At 37.8% G+C, this 20,534-nt stretch overlaps 1 protein-coding gene across 4 annotated transcripts in view; it reads right to left on the bottom strand.

Annotated features, from left to right (window-relative positions):
- Nucleotides 1-1,777: 1,777 nt before the first annotated feature.
- fl(2)d (female lethal d) overlaps nt 1,778-20,534 on the bottom strand; it is a 91,941-nt gene continuing 73,184 nt past the window's right edge. For all 4 annotated transcript variants that reach the window (XM_067136322.2, XM_067136319.2, XM_067136320.2 and 1 more), the window contains 3 exons: nt 18,465-18,643; nt 2,880-3,034; nt 1,778-2,792 (listed from right to left, as the gene is read on the bottom strand). In XM_067136322.2, coding sequence (XP_066992423.1) covers nt 1,873-2,792; nt 2,880-3,034; nt 18,465-18,643 — 1,254 coding nt within the window. In that variant the 3' untranslated portion in view covers nt 1,778-1,872. The remainder of the gene's footprint in view (nt 2,793-2,879; nt 3,035-18,464; nt 18,644-20,534) is intronic.

The following is a 20,534-nucleotide window of genomic DNA, read 5'->3' on the forward strand; positions in this document are numbered from 1 at the left end:
AAAACATCTGCTGTCTTTGTGGATCTCACTGCTGCCTTTGATACCGTTTGGAAGGAAGGATTGATTTATAAATTACTCAGAGCTATACCCTGCAGAACGATTGCACAGCTTTTCAACAACATGACCAGTGACAGGAAATTTTAGGTCTGGTTAGGTGAAAAGAAAAGCTCAGTGAGAAAACTGCATAATGGTTTGCCCCAAGGATCAGTTTTATCGCCACTACTGTTTAATCTGTACATCTCTGATCTTCCAGAAACAATATCCAGGAAGTTCTGCTATGCTGATGACATGACCCTGGCCACACAACACAAGATCTTTGAGAAAACTGAAGACATTTTGACCCAGGACTTATCCACATTGGCAGATTATTTCAGGAAATGGAGACTCAGACCCAGTACAGCCAAAACGGAGGTTTCTTGCTTCCATTTGAGTAACCGGCCCGCTAACTTAAAACTAAATATTACCTTCTCCAATCGAGTACTTAATCACAATAGGTATCCAAAATATCTCGGTGTTACCTTGGACCGGACATTATCATTCAAACAACATCTTTTGAACTTGTCGAAGAAACTGAAAACCCGAAACAATATTATTCAGAAGCTAACTGGTACCACTTGGGGATCTACTGCAAACATCCTACGCTCTTCAGCCTTAGCACTGGTTTTCTCTGCTGCTGACTACTGTGCTCCAGTGTGGATTAATAGTCTGTAGACAAAGTATATTGACCCACAATTGAATACCAGCATGCGTCTTATATCTGGCACCATCAGATCAACTCCAGTTCACTGGCTCCCTCTGTTGTCAGAAATAATGAAACCTGACTAACGAAGATCCAGAGCTCTTGTTCGAGAGTACAACAAGATCTGCAAGAATCCTCTGCTACCTGTTCTAAATGACATACCAGCTCTTAGTCTCAAAAGACTGAAATCACGACATCCACCCCTTTGGGATGCTGCTCTGAAGACGTCCACCAACTTCAAAGCTTTGGAGGAGTGGAAAGGCTGCTGGAATAACTCTCCCAACGTGCCCCTGCATAACATCTTCAGAGGGGAAAATATTGCAAATGGATCCCAACTACCACGTGCAACTTGGTCCAGACTGAACAGATCAGGACAGGTCATGGAAGGTGCAGGGATTCTCTCTACAAATGGAACTTTGTACCATCTCCAGAATGTGACTGTGGAGCCCCTCGCCAGACTATTCCCCACATTGTAAGCGAGTGTCAACTGCGGGCTTATCCAGGTAGTTTGGAAGACTTCCTATCTCCAACAGCGGAAGCACTACAGTGGATTGAAAAATTGGACATTCAGATATAACACTAATGCCTGAAGTGAATCAATTGTGTTATTGTGTATATATTGTATATTATGTATATAATTTCCTTGCCATACGGTAGTAATAATAATAATAATAATAATAACCAAATTTTACCTCCATATATTTTAAAATGAGACGTAAATAAAAAATTTTATACACTGATGCAAAATCCATTGAAACAAGCTTGGCATTCTATGCATATGATGACCTATTATGGGTCGCCATCCAAAGCGTTAACATAACTCAAGAAATTTTCTCATTTAATCTGGACCAATCAGAGTATACTATAGATATCCTGTATCATTCTCTGCCATTAGAGTATTCATAATATTATACGCCAAAAGAAACGCTGAACTCAAGCATTTAAACATGATTCATAAGAACCCAAAATCCTAGGTTTATGGCAGTTTTGAAGGAAAATTGCTCTTCAAAGGAAGAAGGTCTGAAATGAACCAAGATAACCATGGGACAATTTTTTTTATATAACCAATAACACTAATACAAATCATTTAAACATAATCCACAAAATAAAGATTTATTTCATTAGGGAGATAATTATTTCCCATTGTCAAGAGTTGTTTCACCATTTGTTAATCCAGTTTCATCATCGTCTTCATTATAATGAAGAGAGATTTCAGAGTCTCTTCGCACCTTTTTAATAAGTGGGATGTTGTCGCTATCATTACTACTATCATCACTGGGACATGTCCGTTTTCTTGAGGACGGCACCTCAGCTTCTGGTGATTTGGTCTTTTGTTCTGTACGCAGTTCACTAGCACTACTGTTTCCCACTCTCCTCTCCTGTGGATCAGGAGATTCACTTTCAACATCGGCAATGTCATCCGCCTCCAGTTTGAGGATAATCTCAGTAGAGTCACTTGATGTATCATCATTTGTAGCATTCACAGGCCACTGTCTTTCCTTCTGCACGGCAGGTGGACTATGGGGTCGCATATTTGCAGATTCATCTAACTCATCAAACGTTCTTAATCGTTGGGAATTCTGTGATAAAGGTGACGTTGGTTGTGCGGAATGTTCTGGAGTCCTAACATCACACGACACACTATCCTCCTCCGTATGTAGAGGCACAGTAGCAGCCGATGCTTCTCCACGTGCACAAGAATCTCCCACTAATTCATCTGTTGCTTTATGAGGCGAAGGGACACGATCTGAACCCTGAGTCCGCTCCTCCCAACCCCTGGAATCCTCCTCCCCCTTCTCCTGAACTCCATTATGACACGAAGGAGGTGTCCGTGTCCTTGACTCCTGTCCAACATCACCACTATTCCCAACTCCCTGCTGAGACTGAAGTTCATTTCCTATCGATGAAATGCAACCATTCTTCAAAGAATTATTTTCTTGCTGTAACGACTGCACAGTGTCTTTTGCTTTACGTAGTTCCTGCTGCAAGTAGTAAATGGTACTCTGCATTCCTTCCACATCTTCATCAAGCTCTTGAAGAAATTCATCCAATTCTAAGGACAGAAATTTAAAAATGAGTGAAAAAATAAATTAAAAAGTTGGAAAGCTCATAATTTTTTGAAGATTTGAGAAGAACGAACCTGATTGAGATTTCTTGACTTCCTCACTGAAACTCTTTTGTAGTGCCAAATCACCTTCTAATTTTGCCATACGACCACTTGATATCATTCGGCCCAGCTCCTCGTTTTCCTGGTACAGAAGTCGACATTTGGCCATCAAGCGTTTGCCAGTATTACTGCAAATATTCAACATATAATAATATCAGCTACATGTACACAATGATTCCAATGCAAGTAAAGGAAAATTACAAACAAGTGTCAAATCAAATCAAATCATATAGAGAGTGATAGAACATGATAAAGAACACATAATTTGGACAAACACAGATAAACACAATGACAGGGCAATGTGAGATGAGGACAAAAAAAAAAAAAATCTTCATGCACTGTTTTGTTCAAATGGCTCTGTCCAATTCAGTTTTCTACATCCATTTCTTCTGAACCCCCAACAATCTCATTTCTGCTTCTCATCTACCATATATCGAGGGGGCAGGCAACAACAGTACCTACTGAGGAGCAAACCTGACAGACCTTCAAAAGTCTTATTTGATAAACACAGGAGAAGGAGAAAGACCTTCCTCTTGACAACATAGCTCCTCAATGAGTGCTGATGCCTGCCTTCCCAATGAAGCAGAAATTAATTTGTCAGGGGCTGAAAAGAAATTAGGAGCATTTTTTTGAAAGCTGACAACTACATGAAAAATAGTTTTGGGTAAGGTATGACTTCTTTTGAATGGCATTTGTGCGTTTCAAATGTTCATTTCAACGTCTTCAAGGCACTATTTTTAAACATAATTTTAAACACCAGTATTATGTCATTTTTCAACCTGGTAAAAATGAGACTTTCTTTTAAAATCTGATAACTGCATGGTATACATTGTTGTAAATATTAATAAAAGCTGCCGATGAGCGAACTTCTATTTTATTTTTCCACTATCTGCAGACATATATATACATATAAATAACTTAAGTGTGTTTACCTCTCAGTACTTACTGTAGCTACAATACATCTGTTACATAACAGTATGCTACTTAAAATATAGTTGTAATGTATGATCAGATCTGTGGATCAGCGGTAGAGTGTCGGCCTCCGGATCCCAAGATAGCGGGTTCAAACCCGGCAGAGGTAGTCGGATTTTTGAAGGGCGGAAAAAAGTCCATTCGACACTCCATGTCGTACGATGTCGGGTCGGCATGTAAAAGATCTCTGGTGACACATTTGGTGTTTACCCGACAAAATTCATTAAATCTCAGCCATAGACGCCCAAGAGAGTTTCGGTTTACTCGGTCTGCCATCTAGTGGGGGCCTAGAGTAAAACGGAACGTCGAAATTGATGAGCAGACAGCCAGATGGCGTAAAATTGAAATGTCTGCACATGGTAGCTGAGGCCAAACGATTATTATTATTATTATTATTATTATTATTATTATTATTATTATTATTATTATTATAATGTATGAAATATACTGTACCATTATGCTATCCCTAAAGAAGAAATATTAAGGAGATCGGAATAAATACAATGGCTGGCGGCGACATCAAACAGAGTAAATAAGCATACGTCATAGAAATCCAGATTAACAGAATAGCACAATACACAGAATCATGCTGGCCGTGTAAAAGAAAAAGAAATGAGATTTGGATTATTAAAGCGAGACAACAGTAGAAAAAATGAACGACTATTTTATCGGCAATCCAAGTATTCAGACGTAATTCAGCCAAGACGATAAAACTATATTACAAAACTGCAGAAAAGAAAGGGAAATACTAACCTAGAAGCATATTAAGGAGTGTAGCCTGCCAAATTAGTAGTGATATCAATTCGCAAACACGGAAAAAAGAACGTGCTTTTTGTACAACTTAGAAAACTGGGAGAAGAGTAGAGCATTATACACCTTCACAATCGATCCGCACGGAGAAGAAAAAGATCGGAATTACAGATTAGCTATAAAGTAGCCCATATCAAGAGAGTAAATCTATGCTAATTTCATTCAATTACGGAAATAGTTGAGAAAATAATCACTTAAAGGAAATAAGAGACCAGAATAAATTATACAGGGGCTAACATTTAATCAACTGAAAGATTGCTAGAGAAAACTGCATTAACATGTAATTATCTAACCCAATTCATCTGTTGTTATTACATGAACGAGCTGTACGCCATGGAGAAGTTTTAGCCAGGTGTGGGAAATGGATTACTCAGAGCTGCCCGATCCAACGTAAGATGATCAGCCGAGAACCCAGATGACAACAGCTGTGCTGCTGCTAGCCGCAAGATTTGTTGGCAGTGTTCAAGCAGACCAGTCCATCCCAAAATCGTGGAGGAATTGAGATAAGTTTCTTGTTATTTTAAGATATTTACGTAGTTTGATAGAATATAATATGTTGTTTGAAAGTGTAAAATTAATGTTGTGCCTGATGAGATCGTCGAAATCAACTTCTCTGACATGCCTAGCTCTCCAATTAACATATGTGCCAATCAATGTATACTGAAGTAAGAAGTGACCGTAATATGAATTAATCCAAGCCTTGTCAACAAATTTTATACCATAGGAAAGCATTAGGAGAATGTGTGTAGACCCCAAATCATAACCAAAGTTAATATAGATGTCAGTGAAAGAATATCATATAGGTTATACATAACCAAGGTTAATATAGATGTCAGTGAAAGAATATCATATAGGTTATACACTGTATTTAGTGAGACTGTTTATGGAAGAGTATCGTCATTAGACAGGGTAAAGGTTATAAGAGTACAAGAAGAAATGGATCCTATGTTATTATGAAGGGAAATAGAAGCAAGTAATACGTCGAGGGAAAATATTCCTGCAATGTAGAGTTAATATTAAGAGATGTAATATGAAATGCAGTAATTATAGGGAAAAAGAGTTGATTGAAGAGAAATACGGAATATGAAGCACATGGAGATGTATATATTGTCGAAAGTAAGAAGAAATGGAATATGTTGGGTTGTAATACATGCAAAATAGAATCATACTTGCCCATGAGTTTATAAGAAAGGCAATTGTCTTAGAGAATAGGTATTCTACCACAGTTTCAACGTACTCAAGCCGAAATATGAATTAAGATATTGGAGTATAGTAACCACATATTGAGCTACAGTCTTCAGGATGAACCAAGTCAGGGTTGAAAGCTACGAAATAATTTAGATTAGTGGCACACAAGAAAGTATGTGATTTTATGAAGTAATATATATTTGGATACTGAGAGCTTTAATACATTTTAATGGCACACAGGTAGTAAATGAGCCAGATGTGACACATTTGATCTTGCTAACGTAGTACATGTGCTGAATATGTGAATCATAGATTATATTGGAAATAGGTAAAGCAGATTAATACCAGCAAATTTTAGCTGCAGGTTACAAGAAACTTATTGAATATTCCGATGCTTAAATAGTCAACAAGCCCATGATGAAATTCAGATTCAAATTCAAATTAAAGAAAGGATGATAATTCAAATACAGCTTAAGGAGATTAGATACTTAAAATTTAGGTCATTTATAAGGAACTTACCGTATTTACGCGAGTAATCCCCGCATATTTTTTTTAAAAATTCGAGGCACGAAATTGGGGTGCGGGTTTTATTTGCGTCAAGATTGCCAACACGCTCCTGGCTCACCTAGTTTTCGATGCTGAGTGTACAGTTATGCTTTGTGCAACCGTAGATGAAAGAAAACTGTCTCCATATGTCATATTTAAACGGAAAACAATTCAGACTTTTAATTCTAAACCGAGTTTACATTTTTTAAATAGTACCGTATTTTACAGAGTAATTTAAATTCAAAATTTATCCGCGTCACAATAGAACGCGTCTTCCGGAATGTGCAGGCGTAGCTTTCTGCACTTTCAATCACTTCGGAGTTTCTATAGTGTGTTTCATAGTTGAAAATAAGAGTGAAATCGTAATTATTTTGTATTCAGCGTTTTAAGGAACGCCACAATATCACGTAGCAGGCAGTACGTGGAAAAGCAGAATCCGCGAAAACTGGTGAGGGTTGGCATTTCTGAATTACAAGATGGCTGTTAATTCGAAATCACGTAATTGGAAGTCCGATTTCTGTATTACAATGACTTTGAATTAACGAGGTTTTACTGTATCGCAAAACTAACATCAGATTTTGCCGGTGTGTCTATTTCAAGTGTTTACATTGCACGAAAAGAATTATCCACCACCAGTTGTGTTACTGTCCAGTAAAAAGGGACCACGTGTGAGAAGTGTTTTAGGCCCATATTCACCAACGTCAGTTACTTTTGCTGTTATCTTAGATTTTCAAAACTCTGATAATGTCATTATCTCGGATAATGCTCACTTCCGTATTCACCACAGAATTTATTATCTCAGTTTACCAAAACTAAGTTTTTGTTTCAATCTGAGTTTGAACCGCGAATTTTTCATACTAACGCACGCCCGCACGGAAAACAAATGACTACGTGTTGCCACCGCGATTGAAATGTAAACCAAGTTGATGATTCCATTCGGGGGTTGCAAATAATTTGCATAAATTATGTCAGCTATTGAGCAGAAACGAAGAAAGAAGCCTAACATGACTTTCCGAGAGAGTGATTGTTATTAAATCTGGTGGCAGAAAGCATTAACAAAGATAATAAGAAATAAATTATGGCCTACCCATTGTATATTTCACTCAAATTATAAGGCAGTATTTCTTCGTTCTTTATTTAAAAGTCACCCAGTCGTGTACTGTACAAGATATAATCGAGACTTCAGAGTGGGATGTGCCAGACCCTACCCACTGACGCTGGGGTGTATGCAACTTCACCTGCAGGTAGCAACAAATCAAACAGTTAAAAGAGACAATCTCATAGTTACACAAGCGGACAAAGGAAATACCACCGTCATATTAGACAAAGAAGTCTACATCCAAAAAACCACCAATTTTTTTCAAGAAGGAAATTACAAAACAATCAAAACAGACCCCACCCAAAAAATAAAAAAAATAAAATAAAAACCTGAAACTCATACTTAAGAACACTTCATTCATCCTCAGTGAACAAGATGCCAGTAAATTAATTAACATGAACCCCAAACTTCCAACAGCACGAGCACTCCCCAAAATTCATAAAGAAAACACCCCGATAAGACCAATAATAAATTTCAGACCCAGCCCTACCTACAAACTAGCCCCATTCATCCAAAAATTCCTTAAAAACACTATGTCCATCAAGCAAAAACTTCCATTAAAAACACAATAGAATTTTGCAACAACACCAAAAACCTCAAAATTCAGTCTTACCATTCACTACCATCTTTCGACATTAAGAATATGTACCCGAGCATTCCATTAGATGAGACCATTTCCACCATACAATGTAACTTGCACCAACACAGTAAACCGAGTAAACTTGAAATAGAAGAATTCATCAGTCTGGTTAAGTTTACTTTTAACAATAACTTCTTTGTTTTTAATGGAACAATATATCAACAAAATAGCCTTCCAATGGGATCCCCCGCATCGGGCATCATGGCTGACATTTACCTAGACCACCTAGAACATACACACATCAGCAAAATGAAACACATTTTTTTCTGGACCAGGTTTGTCGATGACACCTTTACAATTATAGATGGCAGACACACCAACAGCCTAACCATTCTTGAAGAGTTGAACAAACTGAATCCCTATATACAATTCACAATGGAATCAGAGTCCAACCGTTCTCTAAATTTTCTAGACTTAACAGTCACAAGAAATCAACACTCACTCACCTACGACATTCTTTTCAGGAAACGTACACAAACTATCAACACTATAAAACAACACTCAATTCACCCTAGCTCCCACAAAAAAGCAGCCTACTATGGCTTAGTCCACAGGGCTTTTAATATTCCATTAACTCGCTCCAACCTAAAAAAGGAACTAGACACCATCAGGACAATCGCTCTTTCCAATGGATACAACAAAAGGTTCATTGACTAAATTATATCTAAAATCCAAAACAAACCTAAATCTACTCTTATCAAAGAAAAGAAACAAAAGGACAGCTTTTCAGTTTTTACCTTCAACAACGATTCAGTTTACCAAATAACAAACCTATTTAAGAAACACGGAGTAAAAATAGCATTCAAAACAACCAACAACAATCGTTCTCATTTCCACAATCCAGGGACCAAGAATAAATCGGACAAATTTGGCAACTCAGCCATCTACAGACTACAATGCCAAACTTGTACAGCAAGCTACATCGGACAGACAGGACGGAGCTTTAACACCAGGTACACTGAACACATTAATGCAGTTAAACAAAACAGACATTCAGCCATGGATCTACACATGCACGAATCCAATCATAATTTTTCTGACATAGACAAAGCCATGCAAATTATTGAAACCATGGAAAAGGGACCCCTACTCAATATCAAAGAAACGTTTTACATATCATTAGACCAACAAGTTAATTTTAATCAAAATATGAACGAATCCACCGAAAAAACAAACATTCTTTACGAGGCTATTCATCCCCTAATCATCAAGACTTATCTAGACAGAACGGCTCGACAACAAAGTACTCCCCCCCCCCCCCCCTCTCTCTCTCTCTCTCACACACAATCCCTTCTACACCTCAACCAACCCAAAGCAAGCCACACCCCTCCCCCTTCTAACCAACAATACCACACGCACGCACACGCACGGTTGAACAGATTGTAACCCACTCTTCAAAGGCTGGTCAGCGCGGGAGGATACAGAGTGAGTAAATTAATACAAACATCATTTCAATTTAACTCGAACACACACACACAACAGTTTCTCATTCTGTCTTTCTCTTTTTCCTCCGACACCTTCAATGCACGTTTTCATAAGCCAAGGCCATACCATCACCATTCTACAACAATAGTCGACGACAGTTACAACTACAGTAGCAAGATTCCATATTGAAGGATGTTCCCCCAGCTCTTCAACCAACTTAATAATGTTATTTGTTTTACGTCCCACTAACTACTCTTTTACGGTTTTCGGAGACGCCGAGGTGCCGGAATTTTGTCCCGCAGGAGTTCTTTTATGTGCCAGTAAATCTACCGACACGAGGCTGACGTATTTGAGCACTTTCAAATACCACCGTACTGAGCCAGGATCGAACCTGCCAAGTTGGGGTCAGAAGGCCAGCGCCTCAACCGTCTGAGCCACTCAGCCAGACATTCAACCAACTTAAATCTACTAATATGTTCATTCCATCTATCCTAAAACACTGCAAGCTCATGTAAACTAAAACCAGTAAGTAGTTTGAATCAGGACCAACAATCAAGTTCCGTGTTCCACTAACACACGGTAACAATTCTAATTTAGACCCAAGATCTCTCGTAAATAGTAAGCATCTCAGGCCAGTGTATAATTTCAGTTGTAATGTGTAATGTAATGTGTGGTTGCAATAGTAAAGTTCACATATTCCGGTTGATTGACAAGTCTGCTCAACAAGTCTATGCCAAGTTGTGTAAACATTCGATGGCATCTTTACTCAGATTCCAAGAACATTAAAGTGCCAAGTGTTTTGCATTGGTGTATAAACTTTCAATCAATTAATTCCAACTGCATTAATGCATTGGTTTCCAGTAGTCAGAAGCAGGACCAGCAGTTCTATTCTGTATTCCACGAACACATGACAATTTTTTGAAACAAAAACCAGAACTTTTAAACACCAAGTGGTTTATCTTTGTACATTCAATGTATATATATTTCACTAGTTTAGTCAGGGGAAGCAGGACAGTCAAACCCATAAATGTTCTTGTAACACCAATATTTCATATGGTTATAAGTGTTTTCATTCGAATGTGTGTGTTTTCAAACAATACAAGTGTTACCAGTATTCCGTGTACATGAACGCGTGACAGTTTAGGTTAGAACTATGTCTCTGTACATTTTGCTTCATTGTGTGTATTTCATCCAATCTTTTTCAGACAGAAACAGGACTGTCAAATCCAAGAATGCTCTCAGAGAGCGTAAGTGTCCTTATTGTGTTTCGTATATATTTACAACCAGTACAGTAAAATACCAGTATAACAAAATTTTGGGGACCTCTGAAATTAATTTGTTATACTGAAATTTTGTTATACTGAAATAAGTCAATTCGTAAGAACTCGCCTAGTATTATATCCGTTAGTTATTGTTGTTTTTAGGGGCGGAACTACGAGGTCATCTGCCCTGTTATATCAGCTGCAGGATCTATATAACTTCAAAATACCATTATAATAATAAGAGTTACAGTACTGACAGATGTTTTCAGAAAATCTATTTTTACATTGTACCAGCAAGTCTACACACACTGTTCCAGAACATCATTTTTTGAAAAAGTCTCCTGATTTTCTTCTGAACAGATCCAGACACAAAAGCTCGTTCCAAATAGTCACCAACCACTGCACATGAAGTTAAAACAGATTCTGGCACATCACTTCGTGACACAAGAAAATCTTGAAGGCTACGTGCCATGTTCGTTGCCTGCTGAAGAGTCAAGCTCTGTCGATCACAATCATTTTGGGGGTTGTCTTCCTCTTCCTCCTCATCGCATGGATCTCTATCATTCATAATGTCCTCCACAATTTCCTCATTTGTGATTTCTTTGTGGACTATTACATCACTATCTACATTGATGTAGTCGGTAAGACTTACCGTAGATGGCACATCCAACGTTGTACACAAACGCTTCCAATTCTCCTCGGTTTCCACATCATCCGACACTTCACTTTCTGCGACGTCTTCTGTAAAAACCACTCCAGCTTTTCTATAGCAGTTTGTGATGATGTCTGCATTCAGGGATTTCCATGCAGCATTAAACATCTGCATTGCTTCCAATATATTGATGTTAATGGCTCTATTCGTGGCAACGTTGCACAGCATTCGACGGACTACACGAGCTCGGTAATACCGCTTTACTGCATGAATTATACCCTGATCCAGCGGCTGCAGAACTGAAGTTGTATTTGGAGGCAAAAATAAAACTTTTACATGCTCCAAATGGCGAGGCACACAATTATGAGAAGAGCAATTGTCCAATAATAGAAGAATTCTCCTCTTTTCGGCCTTCATCCGACGTTCCAAGTCCAATAACCACTCTTTGAATAGCACAGATGTCATCCATGCCTTAGAATTGTGCCTGTATTCACAGGGCAGATGTTGCACTCCCTTGAAACACCTTGGCTTCCCAAATTTCCCAATTATGAGAGGTTTCAGTTTGTCCGTCCCTGTGGAATTGGTGCACAAAAGAGCCGTGATACGTTCTTTTGAACGTTTGCCCCCAAAGCACTTATTTCCCTTAAAATCAAGGGTTTTGTTCAGCATTAGTTTATAAAATAAAGCAGTTTCGTCTGCATTATAAATGTCTGCCGGCGAATATTCTTTCAAGGCATCCTTTAGAGTCTCCAGCCGCCATGAAGACGCAACTTCCTTCGGGGCATCATTAGCTTCACCATTTATAATTTTGTGGGATATGCCATATCTCTCCCGGAACCTATGAAGCCAACCAGCACTACCCATAAACTCAGGTGACCCAAGCGAACGTGCGAAAGATCGCGCACGCTCACATAACAGTGGGCCATTTATTGGAATGTTTTTACTCCGCATTTCCACAAACCACGTATAGACGGCTTGGTCCACCTCCTTGTAGTCGGCTGTTCTGATCTTCTTACGCTGTGGACCTAGGGCATCAGCATCAATGTTTTCCTCTATCTTGCTTTTCTGTTTTAAAAACGCAGAAAGTGTTGACGGCTAATGCCATACTACTTCGCTACATCTCCTTTCTTTCCGTCTTTCTCTACTTCCGCAAGTATTTTACGTTTTTCAGTCAACGAAAACTGCTGTCGCTTCTGCCTATCCATTTGCGATGATATGTACGGTACTTATTTATTTAACGAAATGCACACGAAATTTGCAAGTTTAATGATATAACCTTAACAGCAAGAAGAAGTAGTTCTCCAAGAGAGAAAGAGAAAACAAGCAGAAATCAGCCTGGATTTTTATTCATCTGATTGACCGCAGCTGGACCGGTCCAAATAATGACATGAGAAGTGCTTTGGATAGGCTTTGCGAATTAAATACGAAGAAGAAACATGCAATGCATCCGTCGCGTTCATTGGTGGATTACAAACATCGCGATCCTACTCAGCCAATAGTGTGACGTCTTACATTTGTTGATGGGCCAAGCCTATTGGTTGCGCAAAGCGTAACGTTCATTGGTGGATTGCAAACTTGGCGCTCGTACTCAGCTAATAGAGTGACGTCTTACATTGGATGACGGGCGAACCATATTTATTTATTTAATAGCGTACAAATGTGCATTAAAAGAAAAAATACATTAATCTTTCGCATATTCTAGTGAAGATTTTGTTCTCTTGTTGCACTTGCTGAAATGATTGCGATCGCAATGTTTATCACACAATGTAGGGACGGTTCATAAAAGTCTGATCGCTGCATAGACTATGGTGAAACTCATGTACCGCCCGCCTATTCAAAGCACTTCTCACGTCATTATTTGGACCGGTCCAGCTGCGGTCAATCATAGCATCAGCTGAATAAAAATCCAGGCTGATTTCTGCTTGTTATCTCTTTATCTCTTGGAGAACTACTCGCTGCGTATGTGAAAGCTGCATTCTTATTTTCAAATCTTCCCGTAAAAAAAGTTTCTTTGGATGATTCATTCGCAAGTCGTGATGGTGACATCCTGGAGATGCCCAGTATTCGTTTCAGAAATCTGGCCTTTACATTTTCAATAGTTCGAAGGTCGGACACCGTCTTTCCCAAATAAGTTCCATACCATATGTGAGAACTGGGCGAAGCGTATTGGTTACACAAAAGCGATTGCCTTCTCGATCGCGTACGGTGCATGTATGGAAAATGGCGATCATATCGTCTGAATAACGAAATAATGTAACAAGAAAAATGTTGGTCATAAAACAGGATGAATTTTGGTTTTAATTTGAGAAAATATGGTCAAACTGGTAAATAAAAGAGCTCAATTTTAATTCGTTAAACTGAAACTACGAAATTCGTTAAAATGAAATATTTTAACATACAACAAATAGGGAAAAAGGAAGGGACCAAAAAAATTATTCGTTATTCTGAAAATTTCGTTATACTGGTGTTCGTTACAGCGGAATTCTACTGTACATATAATTTCAGTGTTCCATGTTCCATGAACATAAGACTGTTAGAGCCAGAACTGGAAACTTTCTAAGCTCCAAGTTCTGCTTGACAAGTGTACGTTGCTTTTCAAGGTAATGTCTATCAACTCAATGATGTGTTTCAATGCAATCACCTATAGGTACATGGTTTTTCGTTATGATGATTGTTATCAGATTCCCCTTAATTTAATTTTCACTACGAACTGATGATGACTAGAGTTTGTGGTTTATAGCATTTAAAAATCAGAGATTTAATGTTTTAATTTTCAAATTTAGCATTTTGTAGCATCTAAATTTCTCAAATTTAGCGTTTTGTAGCAAATTGGTTAAAAATGGGCATAATTTGCTAATCAAAACCGACTTTCAACCTATTAGGTCGTGTTACGTACATTTAGTATGGGCTGAAGAGATGTTAAGTACAGAACAAAAATAGCCAACCGGACACCAGTGGGATTCCAGCCCACAACCTTTGAATTCACTATAGAATATAAGAAAAACATCAACATTAGACTGCAAGAAGTATTAACGCACACACACGAATATGCCCATTTACAAATTTACACACACAATTTCAAAGTGGAAAATACTATTCTGAACGTATTTATCACAGTACAACACACCTACAAGGAACAGGAATTTCAATGATGAAGTACAAGTGCCAATTGTTTAAACGGTGTCCTCCTTCATTCGAGACCACCTATCTGTTACAATTATCTTGTACTTGCAAAAAAAATTCTACATCGACACTGTTCGTTGAGGCCCAAATGCACAGCAGTGCTGCCGAGGCAAAAGAAGGACTTAAAAACATTTTTTTCCTACAAGTCTTTGATTGCAAAGTCGGCACATCAATATAGGCCTATGTGTATCGCTTACATAAAAATGTCCTGATTTGTGACTCTCGGCATGTTGTTTGATCGTCACTTTGCTTCTACCCATGGCCACCGGACAATAAAATAAATCGCTACCGTACTTTAAAACAGTAACTAGTGCTCAACACCAATGTCAAGAATAACCAACTATGATCAAGGGTCAACACAAAAAGAATGAACGTGTGTGCCTGAAAGTGCATTTGCTGTTTGATTGATTGTTCTTTGCAGCGCTCTTTGGCCAGTGAAAGTTATTCCACACATTGAATGATTTAACCCTTTGGCCCACCATGTGAAAGGAAATATTCCCTTACATACAATTTATGTATTTTTTCATCACTTTAACATAAATTTGACTAATCACATACATAAGAATACACAGAGCAAAGTGAGCTTTTAGCTCGTCTATAGTAACAGGAAACTAATGTTTTTGTTCGTAAGTATTACTGGTTTCAAGGGAAGCAAGAATTAGTAACGTGATCCCAAAGCTGTGGGGGTTAGAAATTTATTCCCTACGTCCATTTCTTTCGGATTATTTCCCAACCCCCTCCTCACTATAGAGTGAATTTCAGAAACTGGTTTGCATGTTACAGAAACAGACTTATTGTCAACAAGATCATAATTCCAAGTATCATTTTACTAGACTTTTCATCCGCTCTTGTTGCATTCTGGTTTTGTCACGTAGTTTCAATTGGCACTATTATCTCGGAACTGAAATCAGAATCACTTTCATCACTGTCAGTTGAAGAAGAAGAAGTATTTTCACTCTCCAGAGAATCATTTCTACTTTCAACACTATTTTCAAGCCAGTTACGAATAACCTCATAAATACCGCGCTTGGATGCCGCCATGATTGTTTACAATGAGCGGCAAACTGAGGTGCTTTTTATTTTCCGTACTTCAGCTCAGAGTTACTATTTACACAGAGAAAATAGCTTCAGGTATCATCTGACATCAATCAGGTAGGCTGCAAAACAAAACGGAATAAATCTCTCTGACCAGCTAACCGCGATAATGTTATAAATGTTCCGTGCACCAGGACGGAAGTGTCCATCAAAGTATGTTACCGCCTTATGATCGCAATGGGCGCTGTAATAATTCTTTCTCCTGAAATAAATAACAACATATATCTTATTTTTAAGAAAAATGCATTGTTTTTAAAACATATTGTTTATTTCGTATAAAACCGAGTGTTTCGCATCTATTTCGCATAAATTGCATAATTTCACATTTTGAAGCAATTTCGCATTTTATCGCTAATTCAAAATCGCTAAAAACCACTCGTACGGGTTATATAAGATGAAGGAACATACACTGACAAAGTTTTGACGTATTTCACATTTATCGCAAATGCTAAAAATCACAAACTCTAATGATGACTCCAAGGGAGTTGAAATCAGTCTTCTTATAATTTAATATATTTTGCAATGTGTTGAATGGTGGAAAATCCCTCAAACTCTACACCCAGGACTGGAATAATATTTCATGATTTAGGAAGACTTTTCAACATAAGCGTCAACAGCATGTTAACCTTATTTCTTTGTGTGAAACGCGTATGAATAAATTACCAAGAACAATGTAGGCAAGGGCCATATTTTGGAGACATCTAACAGTTTGAAACTTGACAGGAAAACTATAAGGAAAATCATAAAAAGAGGTCCCACAACTCCAAAAAGAAGTGTGGTAATAAAAGGGTTATTTTTAGCAAAATTGATAATTTTTGCTGTGATTTGGTGAGAAAAGAGGTAGACAAATTCTTTACAAAAGGTACGTCACAAACTGTACAGGAACTGTTAAAACGTTTGAAAAGTGTGTGTAGCCTTCCTTGTAAAAAGATTACTCTATGATTACTCTAATAAAACTTGTTTTACCGAGCTCGATAGCTGCAGTTGCTTAAGTGCGGCCAGTATCCAGTATTACAAGTCATTAACCTCATTTTTGGTCCAATACCAATACGTATTACTCCGCCCAATTCTTCCCTCCCTCAACCCGTCCCCCTCCCTCTGCCACACCCATACAATACGCGTAGCAGGAACGCCAGTCAGACTAACGCTAATAAGAGAACAAGATAGACATCTACGGCATTCGAGTAAGTATCCATTTTTACGTAACCCATAACACTATACAATCACATCCATTATTTATATATACACATTCAATGCGTTTTTGTATTTCTTTGCAGTTTATCAACATTCGAACCATTGAGATTTACACAACAAATGGGAAGACTACTGTTATAGTGATAAATATTCCAACTACTACATCAGAAAATTTTCAACGTATATTCCATTTTAACGTATTCTCACCTGAATGTGTTTTAACCAATTTAACTCAAGATGAAACACCAAATGTTCATTCCTGATCTAATTTTCTACAATAGGAACATATGTTTTATACATATTTTATTCTTCAAATCTACTTGGTGGTTAACACGACAATAATATTGACTTTCACCAAAAAGTTACTAGAAGAGGATCCATTTCAATTCCAGACGAATGCCGATTAAAAACCTTCTCACCAATATAAATATATAATTTTTAGACAAAATTGTAAAATTGTACTACAATAGTTTTAACTTGTGTTTGTAACATTCACGTCAAACTTTTTAATCATGATATTGAAAATAACTTTTAACATCACGTCTCATTCCAATTTTATATGACCAATAATTGTAAACAGTCTTAATTGTTATTATTTGTTTTAAGGTTATCCATTGTGCTGATGATGCCCATTAACAAGGGCGAAACATGTTCACGATCTTTCTATTTTTTATAATTATTTAACCACAAAATGTGGTATTGTAAGTACTGACTAGGTTAACATTAAACGAATATTTTGTAAATTGTATGTAATCAGTATCCAGTATTCGGGAGATAGTAGGTTCGAACCCCACTATCGGCAGCCCTGAAAATGGTTTTCCGTGGTTTCCCATTTTCACATCAGGCAAATGCTGGGGCTGTACCTTAATTAAGGCCACGGCCGCTTCCTTCCCACTCCTAGCCCTTCCCTGTCCCATCGTCGCCATAAGACCTATCTGCGTCAGTGCGACGTAAAGCAACTAGCAAAAAAAAAAATTCTGGGGCTGTACCTGGCTATGGCTCTTTCCTTCCCACTCCTAACTTAAGCCTTTCCTATCCCATCGTTGCCATAAAACCTATCTGTCGGTGCAACGTAAAACAAAATGGTAAATAAGAATTTCACTTTCATTGTTAGACATAAGAAATCATAACGTCAAAATTGGCACGCAGGCTGCATAGACAGCACCACTTCACTCGGCAGCCGAGGCCATATGATTATTCTTGTTATTACTAGGATCTATTATTATTAGTCTAAAAGTTTCCATGAAATGTCACACAGTATGAAAAGATATGCTGTTCTGAATGTTCCACTGTACGTACAGGGCAAATATTATTCTCCAGCAAATAAAAGCAATCGATGCCAAAGAAGGAAAAAAAAAAAGGGGGGGCAAGAAATGGAACGAGGAATGAGCAGTACTAAAATGCTGATACCCTCAGAAAGGATAGGGGTTAAGCAAGAGATGTCACAATATTAACACCTTCAACGAGGGTAAATAATAAATTATAGTATTACCTGTCTGGAGTAAATTTCCAAGCACTGAGTTCATTTTGTGTCTCTTCAAGACGGGCTCGAGTGGTTACAAGTTCTTGGCGAAGACGCTGAAGCAACAGGTTTACAGCTGGGTCAAGCAGGGCAGAACGAAGGGCAGCTGCACCCGGAGCTTGGGCTGCTTTGAATTCAGAAATCTGGCTCTGTAAAATAATTTTTTTAATTTACCAACAAGGGTAAAAATATATCTTCAAAACAGTAAGTCTCTAGAATTTCTTTTGACAGACCTAGTAAATCCTTAAATAATTCATCATTTAAAAAACTGGAAACTTAAATAAAAAATAGTCCGGCCCAGCAGTGTAGGGGCCAACGCATCCACCTGTCACCCAGCAGCCCCAGGTTCGATTCCCAGCCGGGTCAGGGGTTTTTAATTGTAAATGATTAATACCCCTGGCCTGGGGACTGGGTGTTTGTGTTGTCCTTAACGTTCCTTTCCTCACATTGAACACTTTACACTTCACAATTTCCACATACACGCAGGTTCCTAACATATGGTGCAAGTAGGGGCAAAAGATCTTTCTAGGTTGACGCCCCAAACTAATAGCATTTTTTTATTTTTTAAAAAATAATAAATAAAATATAACAAACAATTTTTGAACCCTCTCATACTATAATGGAATGTATGCCATTAATTATAAAAGCTCTTCACTAGAAGTGTTGTTTGGTTCCATAACTAAATAGTTAGCACGCTGGCCTTTGGTTCAAGGGGTCCTGGGTTCAATTCCCAGCCAGGTCAGGGATTTTAAAATTCATTAGTTAATTCCTATGACTCTGTTTGTACAGTCTTCAGTATTAGAATTCATCTCAGGTAGGGCCCCATCCTCACAAGTCGCCTATACAGCGTCAACTCGAAAGACCTGCACCAGGCCCCTCTGGAGGCCACATACCATTATTTTATTACTATAACTATTGCAGTCACAGAATTCTCCAGAGATAATAAGGAACAGAATGCTCAGCATGTAATAGGGACTTCGCATTTTTTATGGATTGTTGACAATGAAGAAGTCAGAAATCGTATTGTGCTCTTTTCTGTTTCTGCTATTTCTGTTTGTTCTGTTCTGCGGTTGAATTGGTGTTTGGCGTTGTGTGTAAGAAATTCATTCAATCTGTATAAAGTTTTTACATTTACCGAACTGATAAATTATTTGCTTTTACTGTATTAACATAAAGGTATATAATTTTTTCACAAAAAAACTGTATTTGGAAGAATGTGCATCATCAACTTTAATTCCATGTAGCAGTCTTACCACAGACACTCTCTGAAGGAAATTTAGCCTTAAGAATGCCAGACGACATATCGTCCATGGAACAGAGTGCCTTACTATCTGCATTCAGCAGGATTATGAACGGCAGATGACAATATCTTATATTTTTCTATAGAGTAAAGAATGTACTGTGGTTTCTCATTTTATCACTACGCGGCTCATTTGTTCATTTATTTACACACACTGAATTTCTGAATTTCATGTGTTTCTCTGGTCATGTGACGATTGGCAATTACGTAGCGGTAATTACCTACTGAACTACCAAACAGATACTTTTACAATTTTCTGTGTTTATTCCCTTGGAAGGCTGCATTGCAGAGGGATTACCACGCTTTATTTGTAATCTTAATTTTGAATTATTGTTATTTTTGAAATTTGTTTTTTATTTTGTTTTCGAGTGTTCAGAAAATATGAACATATTTTGAAATTTAACAGTATTGTAATCATTGTCAGTAGTAAGTACATGCCATCCTCAACATTTCCTGCAAGTTTAAAGTCAAAATAGGGACTTGCAAAATGCTACTAATCAGCCTGGCATTCTTGGCACATTCTCAGCATGAGAGATCTCAGCATTAAGAGGGTTAAACAACACAAGCCGAACCAATGAAAGAAGTTACTCTAAATACCCCTGAAAATTTAGATTTGACAAAGAAAACATGAACCGATAAAACAAATTATCTTAACAGAATACCCCAAACACATAACAATTGTTTGTTGTAAATGATTGATAACTCAGACCCCGATGTCTGACTTTGGATAACTGGGACGT

This window comes from Anabrus simplex, chromosome 1, assembly GCF_040414725.1.
Source record: "Anabrus simplex isolate iqAnaSimp1 chromosome 1, ASM4041472v1, whole genome shotgun sequence".
Classification (NCBI taxonomy): domain Eukaryota; kingdom Metazoa; phylum Arthropoda; class Insecta; order Orthoptera; family Tettigoniidae; genus Anabrus; species Anabrus simplex.